General features: G+C 42.1%; 1 protein-coding gene across 1 annotated transcript; it reads right to left on the reverse strand.

Moving 5' to 3' along the window:
* Nucleotides 1–1,664: 1,664 nt before the first annotated feature.
* Cdkn2aip (CDKN2A interacting protein) lies at nt 1,665–6,091 on the reverse strand. The gene is made up of 3 exons (XM_090354150.1): nt 5,537–6,091; nt 5,003–5,133; nt 1,665–4,620 (listed from the first exon to the last, which is right to left on the reverse strand). Exons 1-3 carry the CDS (start codon nt 5,803–5,805, stop codon nt 3,281–3,283), a joined length of 1,740 nt encoding a protein of 579 aa, XP_090210276.1. The 5' UTR covers nt 5,806–6,091; the 3' UTR covers nt 1,665–3,280.
* Between the last annotated feature and the right edge of the window lie 12,350 nt (nt 6,092–18,441).

Consider the following 18,441-nt stretch of genomic DNA (forward strand, 5'->3'; position numbering starts at 1 on the left):
TGCCAGTCCTAGCTTGAACTCAGGGTCTGAAAACTGTCTTTGGGCCTTCTCAAGGTTAGAGCTCTACCACTTGAGCCACAGCATCACTTTTTTTTTTCTATGTATGTGGTACTGAGGAATTGAACCTGGGTCTTCATGTATGTTAGGCCAAACTCCCGGCTCACTTTTTACTTTTAATGCTGTATTCTGCCAACCTTTTTTATTTTCAAACTTGCTGCATACTTTCATTTCCTGGGTATGGTTGTATTGTGCTTCCAGGTTTGATCTGAAAAAAAATTTTTGTGGTGGGTCATGGGGCTTGAATTCGGCCTGGAAGCTGTCCCTGGGCTCTTCAGCTCAAGGTTACCACCCTGCCCTTGAGCCAAGCCACACTTCCTGTTTTTCTAGAGGTTAATTGGAGATGAGTCTCAGGTCCTTTTGTGCTGGGGCTGACTTTGAATCTTGATCCTCCTATCTTAAGGTGTGAGCCACCCTGCCCAGCTATTTTTTGAGACATGTTTTGTTAGTTTTACCCTATTTTATGGTTTCTCCTTTTATGTTTATCAAGACTTCAGTGTATGATTGTTTTGTGTTTCTTCTTTTAAATAAATCTTGGTTTTCTCCCAGAGGTTACTCTTAAAGCATATATTTAGGGTCTAGGCGAGTGGCCCTGGGATAGGCCACAAAACCCTGGGATGATTCCTTAGTACCACCCTCGGAAAAAGCCAGATGTAATGCTGTGGCTCCAGTAGTAGAGCACTAGCCCCGAGAAAACCCAAGGACATTGCCCAGGCCCTGAGTTCAAACTCCAGGACATAAAAGATTTGAAATTATTTTTTTTTCCCCCAATGTCCTTACTTGTCAACAGAATAAAATTCTTACATTAGGAAAACATGAAATATCAAGGCTGTTGTAGTTGATATATCAAGATACATTATACTTACAAACTGATTTGTTGAACAGTAACTCCTTTGCATGACTAAATTACATAATTTTAAGAGCTTTAATAGGATCATTAGCTACATTTTTATTTCCAATGATTTGAAAATATTGTCTTTAAGCAGGTAGGTGTGTGTGTGTACATACAATTGCATATAAAATTAAGGGACATTTTTACATTTTCTACTTGTAGAGAACACAAAACATTCAAATTTTATTCTATATGAGCTCAATCTTTATATGCCTAATTCCTGAACTTTCCCCATGTGTAAACGGGGGGGGGGAGCCACAAATCATTCTCATGTGACTTAATTTTAGGCTAATCTTGAAATAATTCCTCCAGTAGAAGAATGTGTTGGGCAAAATAATTTGAGTTCAAATATGAATAGTCTCCTGTTTTAGCAAATAACTTTAGCAGATACTATTGAGGGACTGTACCCAAGGAATTATATATAATATGAATTTCTCTTCAGTCAGATTACAACAAATGCTTACATTTGCTCTTATGCCAGGAAAATTCCTCCACATAAATTACTCTTAAAAGTATGTTCAATTGGGGCCAGGAGTTTGGCCTAGTGGTAGAGTGCTTGCCCAGCATGCGTGAAGACCTGGGTTCAATTCCTTGGTACCACATACTTGGAAAAAGCCAGAAGTGGTGCTGAGGCTCAAGTGGAAGAGCTCTAGCCTTGAGAAAAATTCAAGGACAGTGTTCAGGCCCTGAGCTTAAGTCCAGGACTGGCAAAAAAAAAAAAAAAAAAAAAAAGTACGTTCAATAATTTCTGTATTAATATACGAACCACTTTAGAAAATTACCACGTCACCTAAGGTTATTCAAAACCATATTTATTCTAATATCGTGGCCCACCTCTCTAGTAAGTATTGTCTCACAAAACATATATCCCAAGACTAAGGGGATTAAAAGTGCTTCATAATACATTCATGTTATTGCTCTCTACAATACATCAGGGCAACTCATTACAGAATATGGACTTTAGCTCTGGTATCTAATAAAATATCCTTAGAAGCAAAAGGTAATCGTATTTTTGGTAAAATTAAAAGACCCCTGACAATTGCATTTCAAGAATAGAAAACTAAAACATCCTGTGTTGTTCCTAGAATAGGAATAACTTCCATATACTTTACATAAACCGTTAACTTATTTTCAATGCCAATATAAGTGGCCCATAAAGGTTCTTTTCTTTGTACATCAACACCATTATTGTTCAGTATGCAGTATCTACTAATATCCATCTAGAAAGCCAAAGGCCACAAATATACCCAAACATTTTAGGCCAGAGTTTGAAAATAGAATATACCCAAATAGATTAATAAAATCAGAATCTTCTTAGACGAACAAGATTCTACTTCATTACTAGCAGATATAATTCAACAGACTAAGGAACTGAACATGGCTTTCAATGGCTCTCTCAGTAGTATTCTCTAGAGATTTGTAGTCACAAAAACCACCTTACTCTAAATTTCAAAACTGTGTCTTCCTTATCCATACAAATAGAACTTACTTGGTTGCAGTCTGCTTTGATTAGTGGTGGGTAGCCTATTTCCAAGAACTGGCTCTGACTTAGGAAGTAAAAAAAAAAACCCACAACTTCTTGAAAGGTAAAATAGCTTAAAGCATTTAATATCTAAACAAATCAATCTGTTAACAGTAGTCACAAAATTTGCTTAATATAGAAACCCACATTTTGTCATTAAGAAAAAGTGTAAATTGCATTTTTACCTCAAAACATAAATTAATCAGCTTAAAGAATCAGCATGAAAATCATGGTGAATTTTTAAACAACTTCAGAATAAAATAACAAGTACTTTACACTGCTTTCTATCTTAAAAATGCTTACAACTTCTCATAAAAATAGTCTGAGGCAACTATTTTTTCTTATTCTTTGACAGACAAATTCAACACTATGGGCAACTTTCTTAAAATCAAGTTTTTTAGCCTTTCAGACATTCAAATACTATGGTCCCCTTTTCTTTGATATGGTTTACTCAGCTAGGAAAAAAGCATGGTAGACAACTTAATATTCACCAAATGAAAGTATTACAAAATTTAAGATTCTACTGAACTACATATCGTACCTAATGTGTCATTAAAAATAGCGACAGTATTTTCTTCAGCAAATAAAACATACTGGTATGCTGTTAATGCATACCTTTTAATGTATACTGTCATTCAGAAACTATTTACAATTTCTACATTTGTGAAGACAACTAGAATGTAAATTTTCTGCAAAACTGGAAAAAAGCAATACAAAATTTGTGAAAGCCTGTGTTTTATATTGTACAAAAGTAAGCCAGTTTTTCTCTTCAAATACCAGATACTGTAAGCAGTGATATTTTGGACATATTATACTAATTCTTGAGGATGTTTTAATGCTGGAGGTAAGTTAACAGGTCTTGATTCTTCATCAAGGAGTACTAGATCTTCTATTTCACTGCCTCTGTATTTCCTTTTGCATATTCTTACCACCACTTTTTTCTTGAGGAATAACTTCAGTGCTTCTCTTGATGCCACTGCTTTTGCATTTTCTTTGCTTTTTCCACAGCCAGTGCCCAAATACACAGACTTACACCTTAACTCACAAACAATACTTTCTTGAGAGCTCTTATTTTGAGGCAGATCAGCCAGTTCTTTTAATGGGACAAAAAAGACATCAAGTGTTGCTTTCAGGGCCTCAATAGCTGCATTTAGGAGCTCTCCATGGTTCACAGTAGGACTAAAGCCACCAACTGCTACTAACTTCCATGCAACTGTTTTATACAGTCTATTGAAGAAGGGTTGCTTCTGTTTGACATCTTCATTGGTTAACTTGCAACAAGTAAATTTTACAGAACTCTCACTTGACTGTGAAGTACTTTTAGAAGGCAACTGTGAACTGCTACTCTGAGTACTGCTCTTAGAGGCTAGCTGGGACACACTTGCTAAGGAAGTGCTTTTGGAAATCAGAGATCCACTGGTCTGGGAAGTGCTTTTGGAAGCTAACAGTGATGCAGCAACCTGGGAAGTGCTTTTAGAGGTTAGCAATGATGGATTTGTTGAGCTGCTGCTCTTGGGAGTTAATAATGATGTACCTGTTGAGGAACTGTTTTTAGAAACTGATAATGAAACACTTGCCTCTGAACTAGTTTTGGCAGTTAACCCACTTGGCACTGTCTCTGAACTAGGTTTAGAAGATAATAATGGTAACTCTACTTCTGAACTTCCAGAGGAACCCAAAAGGGGCACCTCAATCTCTGAGCTGCTCTGAGAGGCTGAGAGTGATGAACCTTCCAAAGCACTTTTTTTAGGTGATCCACTTGGCTGTCTGGAATCAGTGGACTGGGTCCCGTGACTATTCACACTGGACTTCAACAATGAAGAAACAAATGATGCAGAACCATGTTTATCTGGAGCTTCTGTTTCAGCTTTTCCAGAACCAGAAGCTTTTCCAGAACCTGCTGCTGTTACCTGAGAGGAAATGCTGCTCCCGCTTTTGCTGGCAACAGACCGATCTCCATCACTTGTAGAGCTCCGAGCTGAGCTTCCACTACTCTCTGACTTCACTGATGACCCCATACTTGAATTGTTTTCTTGCTGCTGAGCTGATGAGTGTTCTGTTTTGGCAGAAACTTTTCCATGATCTCGCTCAACTTCAGAATTATATTTTCCTTCTATGACTCGTTTTTTGGATGGCTCTTCTACCCCTTCTAAAAAGAAAAAAAACAGATTTTTACCAGGAAAATCTTAATACATATCAGCTGACAAGACATTCATTAAAATAAAAGCATAAAGCAAAAAAAAATGGGTACTAATAGTTTGTTTCCTTTAAAAGTGGAATAACTTCATTTCTTATAAGTGTTGAATAACATCAAATTTCTATTATTAAATTAACAACATCAGACAATGAACACTTCAAAATCTAATCAAATGCAAAGCCTAAAACACATATACATACAGTTTAACATTCCAACTCGATTAATAACATTTTACAAATTTTGACTTGTTAAAAAAATTAGTAATAACAATTCCTAATTACATCAAACTTATTTTCTAAACTCCTAAGTATGTTCACATCTATGATCTGCTAACCATTGCTACTCGATATCCCTCTTTTCTTCACCTTGGCAACCAGTTCGTCTCTTGTTGTATGGATTGGAGCATCTGTCACTTTGATGCCTTCAGCCATACTAAGAATTTTATCCATAACTTTTTGAGGATACCTGAAAAAAGAAGCAAAAATCACTTTCATAAAGTGTGAAGGTCCCCCCACCTTCGTATAAACTGTACTTGCAATGTGCAAGAACAAAAAAAAGCCAGAGTAACTTCATTTCCTGGTTTGCAATCAAGCAAGTGAAACCAAACGCCAAGAATGGTTTCCTGGAATCCCGTAAACAAATGCCGGCGGGTCGCAGCTTCTCCACCTTTACGTCTAGCGTCCATGGCCGACTCCCTGCAGCCTCTCGGCTCACCCCACCGGCCGCACGCAGGGTCGCTCTTTCTCCGCCCCTGGGAAGGCGGCGGGTGCCCCGACTCCCGCGCTTCGCAGCCTCCCCTGCCCGAGGCCGGGCTGCCAGGCGGCCCGGCGCCCTTCGGAGGGCCGGGCAGGGGCGCGCCCTCACTCACCGGCACCCCAGGAAGACGTGGTTTGCCCAGGCCATGGAAAACGAGACGAGCTGCTGCAGCTGTCGGTTGCGGGTCCCGCCCTCGGCGTCGGCAGCTTCGTCGGGCCCGGAGTCCGCGCCGCCGCCGGGGACCAGGTCTCCGGCGTTGCGGAGTAGAAACTCCCGGCGGTGGCGCCAGTGTTTGTCGGTCTCGCCCTCGCAGCGCAAGGCCTCCACCCAGGCGGCCGCCCGCGGGTTCTGGCTCAGGTACTCCGACACCTCCTGCGCCATGTTGGGCCTGCAGGACGGGAAGGGCGGGCACGAGCGAGCGGACGCTGCTCCGGCGGGAGTGGGGTGCTCAGCGGCCAGTGGCCCTGTCACTACGGCCTACACCGGCGACCCTCCGGAGAACACCCCTCGAGAAGCCCCAGCACCCAACAACAGCGCCCCGAGCAGCCGAACCGCCCACTTCCGCCTGCCCCCGGCGGCTGGGCTTTTATAACCTCGCCGCCGCACGCACGCGCGGACTTCCGGTGCGAGCCGTTCTTCCCATGGTGCTTTGCGGCGCCGAGCCGCCGAGGGGACGCCGGGAGAGCGGGAGGCCCGCGGCGCGGGGCGCGACGCTCCCCTCCCCGCGTCTCCCGCCAGGCTTCCACGCCGGCCCCAGCGGGTGTCGGGGCGTTGTGACTTCGCTTTGTGATGCCGCCACGCTGCGGCCGTTCTTCCCGGTGCAGTCCCCGAGTCAGCGCTGGGCCAGGCGGCCGGTGCGGCTCCGCCCGACGACGCTGGCCAAAGTAAACAAAAGCTGGCGTCCATTTTTGGAGTTTGCTGGAAGAGGGCTTCCGGCGCGGTTCTGAACGCGGGGTGTCGGGAAGATGGCTACCAGGGATGTGACCCCGTCCCCGCCGCGCGGCCTCTCCACCGCCGCAGACCAGACCTGGCCTCCCCGTTGCGTAGGCACCTGAAGTGACCTCTGTTGGACGGAAGGCCCGCTGTCCCTTCCTGCACAAACCTCAGAACTTTATCACTGTGAACCCCTTCTTTGGTGAAGGTTTCCAAGTCCCAAACACCCGTGTTCGCCGAGATTAAACAGTAAAGTGAATAGCCTATCGAGACTGGCATGGCGTATGATGAAATTCTAGGTAAATATGCTTTAAAATGAAAGTGCTTAAATCAGAATAATAAAGCAAAATTTAAAAAAAAAAAGATAAGATAAAAACAGGTAATACAATTAACAGAAGCCGGGAGCAGATGGCTAATTCTGGTAATTAGCTACTCTGGAAGCTGAGGTCTAAGGATCCCATTTTGGAGCCAAGCCCAGGCAGGAAAAGCTATGATAAGATAAATCTCCAATTAATCACTTTACCGGTGGTGATAGACCAGTAACCTTGAAGAAAAAAAAAGAAACAAAACCTCAAGGACAGTGCCCAGGCCCTGAATTCAAGTCCCAGGACAAAAAAAAAAAAAATAGCCTCAGAAAAAAGTAATCATATGCATGCTGGAATAATCAGGGATTGACCTTTGTATGAGAGCAATGTTGCCCTTTTTTCTGCCCATTCTCAAACGATAAAATAGATTTTATAGCTTGAGATTTTGGACTTGGTCTTGCTGTTTTGACCTTTCATTATAATAATTGCTGCAAATTAAAAGAGATGAAAGGGGCCGGGAGTTTGGCTTAGTAGTAGAGTGCTTGCCTAGCATGCACAAAGACCTGGATTCGATTCCTTGGTATCACATACATAGAAAAAGCTGGAAGTGGCGCTGTGGTTCAAGTGGTAAAGCTCTAGCCTTGAGAAAGCCCATGGTCAGTGCTTAGACCGTGAGTTGAAGCTCCAGGACTGGCAAGAAAAAAAAGAAAAGAGACATAGAACGAGAGAGATAGGGAGGAAAGGGAGAAAGGATTCTGAAAATGTGACTATTTCAAAGATGAAGAAATGCTATGGTTTCTCCTTTCATGAATTATTTGTGGTAAAGTGCTTATAATGAAAGACCTTACATACCAACATAAGATAGACATTTAATAAGTATTTAATCATGCCCATATGAAAATTTTAAACCAATTAATGTTACTTTGTCCTGTAGCCTTCTTCTGATGGACTTCATTGCTTTCAAGGAAGAACAAATCGAGCATATATTTCCAAAAGAAATGTGTTTGTGTGAGATGTGTCTCCCTGAGTTGCCCAAGCTGACTGAATTGACTACCCCAGCCAGCCAAGTAGCCAGAGGCACAGAACTGTCATAATCTGCCTTAAATGTTACTTATAACAGTGCTCCAAATTTGAAAGATAGATGCTTGACAGAAAGTATACATTTTTCTTTTTAATCTCCCAAAGCTGGCTTTGTTTATAGACATTTAAAGCATAGACAGTGGATCACAAAGTTGAGAATGCCATTCATATTGATTGTTGAATGTACTGTGCTGGGTGCGCAGCTCAGGGATAAAGCACTTTCTTGGATTTGATCCCCAGCACCACCAAATAGTTAAAAAAAGAAATCCTGGATTGGGAAGATATTTGAAGAAAAAAAGATAGGAGAACCTAGGTGATAACTAAGGATACCAGCTGATGTGAATGGTAATGGGACTGCTTACCCTGGAAGGTCAGGTGGCTCCTTGGTGGAGCTCATGGAAGGAAGATGCATAAGAGACTGCTAGAATTGATGCTTAAGTCTCTCTCCATCACTGCCCCAAGGAAAAACCAGATCTGAAGTCGAAAGGGAGCCCATCCTAGTCATTACCACCTCTGAACAGAGTTTCCAATAGCAGGTCACTACGTTTTCTTCATTTCAGAAGATTAAGTTTTTTACTACAATTGGAAGCATATTCGTTTAAATTACTATTGTATCATGTATCTGAAGAAATTCAATAAAAATCTAAGCAGCTGCTGGACCCCAGTGGCTTACTCCTGTACACTGTAGCTTCTTAGGAGGCTGAGATCAAAGCATCATGGCTTGAATCCAGCCCAGGCAAGAAAGTTCATGAGACTCATACCTCCAGTTAACCACCAGAAAGTCAAAAATGGGGGTCTGCCTTAAGTGAGTTGGAGCCTTGTACTCTGTGTGTGTCTCTGTGTGTGTTTGTTTTAGTCTCTGCCAACATCTTGAGGGTCAGCAAGAAGCCTCACTGGAAGCCTGGCACTGGTGGCTCACACCTGTAATCCTAGCTACTCAGGAAGCTGAGATCTGAGGATGGCAGTTCAAAGCCAGCTCGGGCACAAAGGTGGAACCAAAGTCCATGAGACTCTTTTTTTTATTCCAGTCCTGGGGCTTGAACTCATAGCCTGAGCACTGTCCCTGGGCTTTGTCAAGGCTAGAGTTCTACCACTTGAGTCATAACACCACTTCCGGCTTTTTCTATGTATGTGGTACTGAGGAATGTAACCCAGGTCTAGGCAAGAACTCCACCACTAGACCAAACTCCAGACCCTTATGAGACTCTTATCTCAAATGAACCATCAGAAAACTGGGAGTGGTGCTGTGCCTCAAGTGGTAGAGTAGCTCAGGAATAGCACCCAGGCCCAGAGTTCAAGCCCCATTACTGCAAAAAAAAAAAAAAAAGTCACTGGATCTGTCAGGTTATATAGCCATACTGTAAATAAACACTGGCCAAGTATGTGAAATATATAATTGTACAGTCAGAGTCAAGTTTCTACCTTAAGAATAATAAAATATCTGAGCAGGCTCAGTATCATCAAAAAAATTAGCAAAATAAACTGAAGAATTTACACTCAAAGAAATGACACTATTATGAGCAGAAGAAAAACCAAATTCCAGAAAAGATTCTAAAGAAGGATGGCAGTAAGCAGTTTCAAATGACATCAGACAATTTACATGAGGTGCTATTGTCAGGCCTACTCATCCTCTGAATTTTAGCCAAAGTGATACATTTTTAGAAGTTGTTGTATTTATATAGTCTTGTTTTTTTTTTTTTTACTTTTTTTTAATTGTAATTAGTAAAAGGGTTACATGATATTTGCCAGATAGAAGGTGCATTAATTCACGTACATTGATACCCTTTCACATGTCTTGGTACCCGTTTTTTATATAGTCTTATACAAAGCCTTACTGAAAACATCTTTTAACATTCATGTTTATCTTAATGTTATTAAGATAAGGTATTATGTTTTAGTTTCACATTCCTTTGAAACTCTGTACCAGTCTTAGCCCAGAATGCATGAGCTTTAAATCTGGGCAGGAGATATATTCATTGATCAAAGAAGAACTAGCATTTGGAGATTTGCAATTCGATTTCCATAAAATAATGAATTTAGGAAACCTTGACCCTTTAGAGTCCTGGAAAGTCAGCCCGAGGTGTGGATCTTAGAGAATTACCTTTCCTTTGTAACTGAGAAAAACAAGTCACAGAATAGCTAAGTGATTGCCCAAGGTCAAACAATTAGTTAATGATAGAGCAAGAATAAGAGACAGGAGTACAGTAGATTGGCTAACTTCTGGCCTAGGACTTTGTTCCCTGTCATGCAATTGCTTGTGGGTAGCGTTTGTGGAGTCATCAGTTTTAACGAACGCAGAGGGTGTGGGGACTAAGACAGGAATAGAAACAGGTAGCTACGGGATTACAACAGGAATAATCCACTTAATCATCAGACCATTGGAAATTAGGAGCAAGAAGGCTCAGCAAATTGTACTTATTTGTTCCCAGAGCTCCAGTACATGAATTTGTGTCTGCCTTAGGAGAGGGAATAGTCATGTTAGTAGAAAGGAATGTTCCTGAAGAAATTGAGAGGACCAATGAAAAGACAGCGTATGTCTTAGTGGTTAGAAATAACATATTTTTTTTAGGAAGACAGACATTCCTGAGTTTGAATTCTGGGTCTACTATTTAGCAATTTTGAAGCCTTAGAGCTCTTCTTGCCTTGGCTACTGGGTTTGTGAATTGCCACTACAAAGAATTCTAGGACACATCAAGGTAGAAATCAAGAAAGCTTATTGGCAAAGCAAAGCAACAGGAGATTAATACGCACCTAGCTACAAGTGCATGTATAAGAGCACTCAGATATCAGGAGAATTTATGGCAAAATAGTGGGTTATCTTAAATACTCATTAATGCTTATCTTTGTTCTGGACACCTGGTACATTCCACTCCTTCTTTGCTGTCACACAGTTTAGGAGTTTTCGGTTGGGCCAGAGATATCCAAGTCTAGTCAGTCTACTAAATTGGGTCACTGTAAGATAGATGTCTATTTTCCTTGAGCATCCCATTAAACCAAAGATGGCTTTATCAGCTGCTGTGTTTCAACCAGGAATCCTTCCTTAAGATAATTTCCTTCTTTGCAAACACTTCTTTGATCAATAGAGTCATTTTACCACATGTTCTTTTGCTCAGAATAAGTACCTTTCTGTTAGTTATTTTCTCCTCAGTTCTGTATAGTAATCATTTGAACAAGAGGGCAAGATCAGAGGGAGAAACTGCTTTTTAAAAACAAACAAACAAACAAACTATAAGTTGTAGCTCAATGCCAGAGTGTGAAGCCCAAAGTAAGAAAGAAATGCTTGTGTGATTTTTTTTTTTTTTTTTTCCCAGTCCTAGGCTTGAGCTCAGGGACTAAACACTGTCCTTGAACTTTCTCAAGGCTAGAGCTCTACTACTTGAACCTCAGCACAACTTCCGGCTTTTTCTATTTATGTGGTACTGAGGAATCAAACCTGGGGCTTTATGCATGCTAGGCAAGCACTCTACCACTAGGCCAAACTCCCAGCCGATGCTTGTGTGCTTTTAATCAGGCTGTTCTCTAAATGCAATGTGTGTCTCCGAATTCTTGGCTCCTGCTTAACGTCCTATTTTCCCACATCTACTCTGCCTCACCATGAATTGCTAGGAATAAACCACATTATGTACATAAAGTTTACTTTCAACAAATGAGCTTTAGAGATGTGATTTAGATTCTATCTGGGCATATTTGGGACAGTTGTACTGTTACTATTTTTCTGTGATAGCATTTGTTTTCTATTTTAAGAGTTTGTTCCATCAAGTGATGAAAACAGTCTCAGAAAGCCCAGGTTTTTACTTCCTTCTCTACAAACATGAGTATGCATCCCAGGCAGTTGATATGCTATTGAGGCAAAAGGGGTGATGTGATGGTGGGGATCTGTTTTATTTTGAGTCCACGTAAGCCCTTGCTGTGTCGGCTTTATGTGCACAGAGGCCCTCCTTGGTCTCAGCCTCTTCCTCACTCCTGCCTTTTTAGGCACAGCTGAGCATTTCATTTCTCATTGTACCTTCTGGGAATGCTCTGTTAAGCTACTTCAGGTTCACCTGTCCAGACATGCCATGCAGTTTGCCATTCAGGAGGAGGAGCGTTGTGAATGTTGTAATGATTCTGAACTCTACAGGCGATAGAGCAAGTGATCTCTGGCTCAATGATACCCTCAAACTTTTTAGGGTTTGCTTCCTTCCCTATCTTTGTCATTCCCTTCTTCCTCCCCGCCCCCCACAATCCCTCAATCCAAGCAACTCAGCTTTGGAAATAAAATAGGTAAGTCCTGGGAAACAGACCAGTCTAACTCTCTTGGTTCCTTTTCCTCCTTTTGGAGAATTTATTTTCTGGAGATGCTGTAGACCTCATCTATTTGGATGAAGATTGCTCTGATGATGAATAACTGATTGGTACTATGCCCTAACCTAGATCTCGACCTAGAGAAATTAAGACTTGTTATCTTTTGCCATGAGCATTCAGCTGCAGGCAAGAGGCAGTGAGCACAGAAAAACCAACATCACAAAGACAAAGGCAAGACTGACTGTTATAATAGGGCTGGATCCAAATCCCCCAGGAAGGGTGAAAGGAGCATCTTTAGCCACCTGTCAAAGCCCTCTCAGATGTTAATACCTGAAACCACAATACTGGGGATTAAATTCAGGGCTTTGTCCAGATAAGCACTTTACTTCCTGAGCTATCCCCTCAGCCCTTTTTGCTTTAGTTTATTTTTTTCTTTGTTTTATCCTCAGGCTTGAACTGGGCCTGGGAGCTGTCTCTGAGCTTTTGTGCTCAAGGCTAGCTAGCACTCTATCACTTGAGCCACAGCCACACAGCTTTTCAGTGGTTAATTGGAAATGAGAGTCTCATAGACTTTGCTGCCTGGTTGAGTTTGAACTACAATCCTCAGAGATCAGCCTCCTGAATAGCTAGGATGACAGGCTTAAGCCATCAATGCTCTGGCTTTAGTTTTTTAGTTGTTTTGTTTTTTTTTTCCACCAGTCCTGGGCTTGAGCTCAGGGCCTGAGCACTGTCTTTGGATACTTGAGCCTCAGCACCACTTCTGGCTTTTTTCTATGTATGTGGTATCAAGGAATCGAACCAGGGTCTTCGTGCATGCTAGGCAAGCACTCTACCACTAGGCCAAACTCCCTCTTTAGTTTGTTTTTGATAGGGTCTCCTGCTTTTACCCAGTCTGGGCTTGAACTGAGATCTTCCAACCTCCTCCCCTCCTCCTCCCACAACATGTGTGTGGAAATAAGAGTGCCACCAACTTCCCTGCCCAGGCTGATTTTAAACTGTGATCCTCATATCTCAGATGCTAGGAGTAGCTAGTAGCTACGACTACAGCCATGAACCATCAGTGCCCAGCAATTTTCATTTTTCTTATTTATTTATTTACTTATTTATTTTGCCAGTCTTGGGCCTTGACCTCAGGGTCTGAGCACTGTCCTTGGGCTTTCTCAAGGGTAGAGCTTTACCACTTGAGCCTCAGCACCACTTCTGGCTTTTTTTCTATGTATGTGGTACCAAGGAATTGAACTCAGGTCTTCATGCATGCTAGGCAAGCACTCTATCACTAGGCCAAACTCCCAGCCCCCAATTTTCATTTTTTCAAGCCAGTTCATTACCCTCATAGAACAAGTAGGGTAGGCTTGTGGGAAATTTGCCCACTAATGAAAGAATATCTAGGTCGATGTAGTCATTCCTTCATTCTTCTAAGTATCTATTAATTAACTTCCTGCCAAGGGCCACAAGCTTTGAGGACAACAATACAATATAGGGGTGGAATTGTAAAACAAAGGGGGCAGAAAAGCATGCAGCAAGTGATTTAAACAGGAAGAACCTCCTGAAAACCACTGATGAGCTAACCCAAGACAACTGTATATAAAAAAAAAAATCCCATCTTTTTCTTCTATTCAATTGCTGGTTGAATAAGGATTTAAAAAAAAAAAAAAACCAATTAATTTTAAGAAAGGAAACAAAGTAAGTGTTTTTCTTCTCACCAGGGAAGGCAATTTTGATGTTAAACACCTCATTGGAAGTGGTAATACTATGCAGTTAATTTTAAAGATGGGAACAAAAGGAGTGTTTTCATTCTCACCAGGGAAGGCAGTTTTAAACACCTCATTGAGGGTATTCCTGCCAGACTCATTTGGGACTTGATAATAGGTCCTCTTGACAAGACAATATGGAAAACACAGGGTGAGGCCCACCCTCACCTAGACGAGTTGTCACCCCCACCTGCTAGCAAAGGCACATTTTTTTCTGTTTCCTGAAAGGAATGGTAAGTGCAGTGCAATCCAATTATTTTTACAATGCGAAGTCTCCGGGAAATGAATTCAGCTGCTTATTCCATTGATTTCAGACAGATGTGGTGTGGCAAAATTGATCCTACAGAGCTTGGATATAGAATGAGGAAAGTGAGGTATTTCTAGGCACATTCTTTTTCCAAGCATAAAGAGGATGAGAAGATTTCTTTTCTTGCTGCCACCTGGAATGAGAATTACTAAATGAGGAAGAGAAGAGCAGGGTTCTCCTGCTTCCATGATTATGAATTTGTTCATTAGTGTAGAAGGAAGACAGTTGGGTGGCACTTTTCAGCAAGTGGGAACAGTCATGTTAGTCAAAGGATTCAGCTTGCAATCACAAGATGGGCTTGCTTGGTGCGGTTCTGTCCACTCAAGGTGGATGCTGGCCTGTATATCTCTGTCTGTGTGTCAGAGCCTAGGCACTGTCCTTAAACTTTTTTTTTTCCTTCTCAAGGCTGGCACTCTTCCACTTGAGCCACAGATCCACTTCTGGAGATAAAGAATCTCATGAGGCGGGATGCTGGAGACTCAATACATGTAATCCTAGCTACTCAGGAGGATCACAGTTCAAAGTTAGCCTGGGCAGGAATCTGTGAGATTCTTATCTCCAGTTAACCACCAGAAAACCAGAAATGGAGATGTGGCTCCAAGTTGCAGTGTTAGCCTTGAGCAAAAGAGCGCAAGGACAGTGCCCAGGCCCTGAGTTCAAGTCCTAAGTCCAACCACAACAATGATAAAGTCTCTTGAACTTTTTTTGTTCCCTCTGGCTTCAAACATTCTCAGATCTCAGCCTTCGAGGTGGCTAGGATTCCAGGCATGATCCACCAGTGGCAGGACAACCATTTAACAGTGAAGAATACTTGATTACCAGGCCAGTGTGCTTCCTTTTAGATTTGGTTTCAATTAGAGAATGGGTTAGTGTCCAATCACTTCAAGTCCCCACTTAGATACAAAGAAACTGACTTCCAGTGTTAGCTTATCATTATTGCAACAAATTTTTGAGGACATCTGCTCCACAGAGAAAAGGTTTTGGGTCCACAGTTTTGAAGGTTCCAGTCTATGATTAACTGCCCTTTGCTTTGGACCTGTGATGAGATAGCACATTATGGCAGAATGTGGGAGGGCAGAAACACTCATGTCAGGACAGGAAATGGAAGAGAAAGAGAGGGATGGGATGGAAGAGTAACCATTAAGGACACACCACCAATGACCTAAGGGCCTCAGACTAGGCTCTGTTGCTCAGTAGTACCATTGTGGAGTCAATACCTCACATGAAGGCCAAGGGTTCAAATTCATTTGCAGACAAACACATTTGGAAAATTCATGATGCCTGAAAAGACAGAAACGTAACAGAAAAGACAGTGAAAAAATGACAAAAAAACAAACCCTGCATAAACTTATCTTCATGCAGAGTCTTGATAACAGTAAATGGCAGTGGCCTTGTGATGTGAAATTTTCTCCCTTACCACCTGGAAGAAAGAAAGGACTTCTGAGATTTTAGATCCATGTGAACCTAGCAGGGAGAGTTAGAAGTATTCAGGGTTGTAATGTAATCTCTTCCCTAAGTGTTTACATGTAGAGGTTCAATTCTGGTCTTTTTATTTATTTTTAATTGGTATAGCTGTTTTTTTTGTTGTTGTTGTTGTTTGTTTGTTTTGTAGGTTGTGGGACTTGAACTCTGAGCCTGGGTGTTGTTCCTGAATTCTTCAGCTTAAGGCTATTGCCCTACCCCTGAGCCACAGCACCACTTCTGGTTTTCTGGTGATTAATTGGAAATGAGTTTCTCATACTTTAGTGCTCTGGCTGGCTTTGAACTGTGATCCGCAGATCTCAGCCTTCTGAGTAGCTAGGATTATAGGTGTGAGCCACCATGCTTGGCTAGAACTGGGGTTTGATCGCAGGGCTTCTTATGAGGCAGGTGCTCTACTGATTAAACCATGCTCTGGTTATTTTTGGGGATAGGTCTTGCCTTGGTTGTTTGTGCCAATGATCCTCCTGTTTTACATTTCCTACTGTAGCTGGAAAGACATGTATGAACCACCACATCTGGCTTTGTCAGTTTCAGTGGGAGTCTTATGAATTTTTTTTGCCATCCAGAGTACCGTGGATCGGAGTTCCTCGTGATCTCAGACGCCTGCATAGTTCAAGATGGGATGACAGGTACTGTTGAGACCAGCTATGAGTAGAGAAGGGGAGAAGGGATCTTGTGAATCTTTAACCTAGGCATGCCTTCATTTTTACTTACTTATAAATAAGCAATATTTATTGCCAGTCCTGGGGTTTGGATTCTGGGACTGGGCACTGTCCTTGAGTTTTCTCAAGGCTAGAGCTCTACTGCTTGAGCCACAGAACCATTTTGGGCTTTTTCTATGTATGTGGTACTGAGGAATCGAACTCCGGGTCTTCGTGCATGCTAGGCAAGCACTCTACCACTAGACCACATTCCCAGCCCAAGGCATGCCTTCTTGAATGCATTTCTTCTCACTTCAGCCTCCTCAGTACCTAGGATCACAGATGTGACCCATTTTGCCATTCTTGCCCAGGCATTCTTGGGATTCTTTTTTTCCCCTGTAAAGTGACAAGTGTGAATATATCAAGGGAAATTTTTATAAAGGAAACATGATAAAACAATAAGGTAATATAGGCCAAATGCTCTGGTATTGAAATCTTCAAATAATAAAAGATCTCTGGAAATGTAAAGTATATTATTTTGTTTCAGAATCCTATGGATGATATTCATGAACTTTTACAATATTAGGTCATTTTTTCTTCTTTTGAGCATAAGAATATCTCTCCCCAAACAGCTGAGGATGAGCTTCAATAACTTTAAATGTTCATATAATTTTTCCGTGAACTCTGTCACGTTAGTGTCTCTCTATCACTCTTGGATGTTTTCTTTTCCCTCAGGGGTACTGTGAGACTTTCATCCCTGCTTTGTGCTTTCCCAACTCTGGGGACTCAGGGAAGTTTCCACTTGCTTTAGGCTTTAGTTCTTTATTAGCTCTCAGTCAATCTGCTTAACATTTGTTTTTTGAAGTTGCAAGAGACCTTGCCTCCTTCCTTACAGAGTCCAAACACTCCCTAGACAGGAAAGCAGAGGAAAGCACGGTGGCAGGTAGAGAGCCCCTTCTAAAGCACAAGCTGAGTGCTCACTTCTGGTTTCTCTCAGTTGCATGCTCACATGGAGGAGAAGAGGTAGGGAGGAGAGGCCATGCATTTCCAGATTGCACTGGAGTCCATTGGCAGGATCCCAAGCTCTCTTAGAGGTCAGTAAATCCTCTCCTGCAGGCTGACAGTGCCACCCTTCCTGGTACACCCTTGGCAAAGCCCAATACAGTTGTCCCTTCTTCTCACCTTCCATCACCTGCACTTCTTAGCTCTTCTTAGCAGGCAGGCTGCCAAGCCTAAGCTGTGGAAATGGAGGAACAGCCAAGGAGGTGATAACCAACGTCACTTCTGGCCTTCCTGGTATTCTTCTTTGGAAATGTTAGGTTGCAGATGCCTTTTTAGATCTCCTTGAGGTGGACACCTGGGGGTGCTGAGATGTGTCTACTGGAGAGGGTGTCTGTAGAAAAGGGTTCATTGGCAGCAACGAATGGGAAATAATAATGCGTTTCCAAACCCAAAGCTCCTTATCCTCAGGTGTGATTTGGAGAGTCTGGGCTGCACAATGCCTCATGTGTCTTTTTGCTGACTGACTCTAGTCTAAGCCCAACCTTGTTGGTAGAGGATGGGATCTTCTTAGGGGATTGACTTGGAGTAGTCATTTAACTCTTGCACCCTGAGTCTGAATGACATTAGGTAAATATCACAGGGTACCTGTGCCTGTGTATATGATAGGGGTGACTACAGTTTTTCATAGAAATGCATACAAATCCTGAAACAAATTCCCCTAAGTCTCTTAGATTCTATTGCAGTCATAGCACTTTAAATCTTTTCCCAAATAGGTCTAAACACAATTCACTGTTTTCTTGGACTCATAGTCACCATCATAAATATCAGTGGCAGCTCAGGGGCATACAGATGACCTCTAGAAAACGGGAGGTGGGTCTTGGCTCATGGGTAGGGAGGTAGCCTTGAGCTAAAGAGCTCAGAGACAGCATTCAGTTCAAGCCCCATGACCACCCCCCCACACACACACAAATCATGACACCCAGCTCCTGGGGGATTGAAGATGTTAAGCAAGCACTCAATCACATTTCAGAGTATTCTCCTGTTGGCACTGCAAGCTCTGAGTCACTGGAGAAGCAGACTGGCTTTTCTTTTTTTTTTTTTTTTTTTTTTTTTGCCAGTCCTGGGCTTAAGCTCAGGGCTGAGCACTGTCCTTGGATTTTTCTCAAGGCTAGAGCTCTACCACTTGAGCCTCAGCACCACTTCTGGCTTTTTCTGAGTATGTGATACCAAGG

The sequence above is a fragment of the Megascapheus bottae genome, chromosome 20 (assembly GCF_031878675.1).
Source record: "Megascapheus bottae isolate mThoBot1 chromosome 20, mThoBot2.hap1, whole genome shotgun sequence".
In the NCBI taxonomy this organism is placed as follows: Eukaryota; Metazoa; Chordata; class Mammalia; order Rodentia; family Geomyidae; genus Megascapheus; species Megascapheus bottae.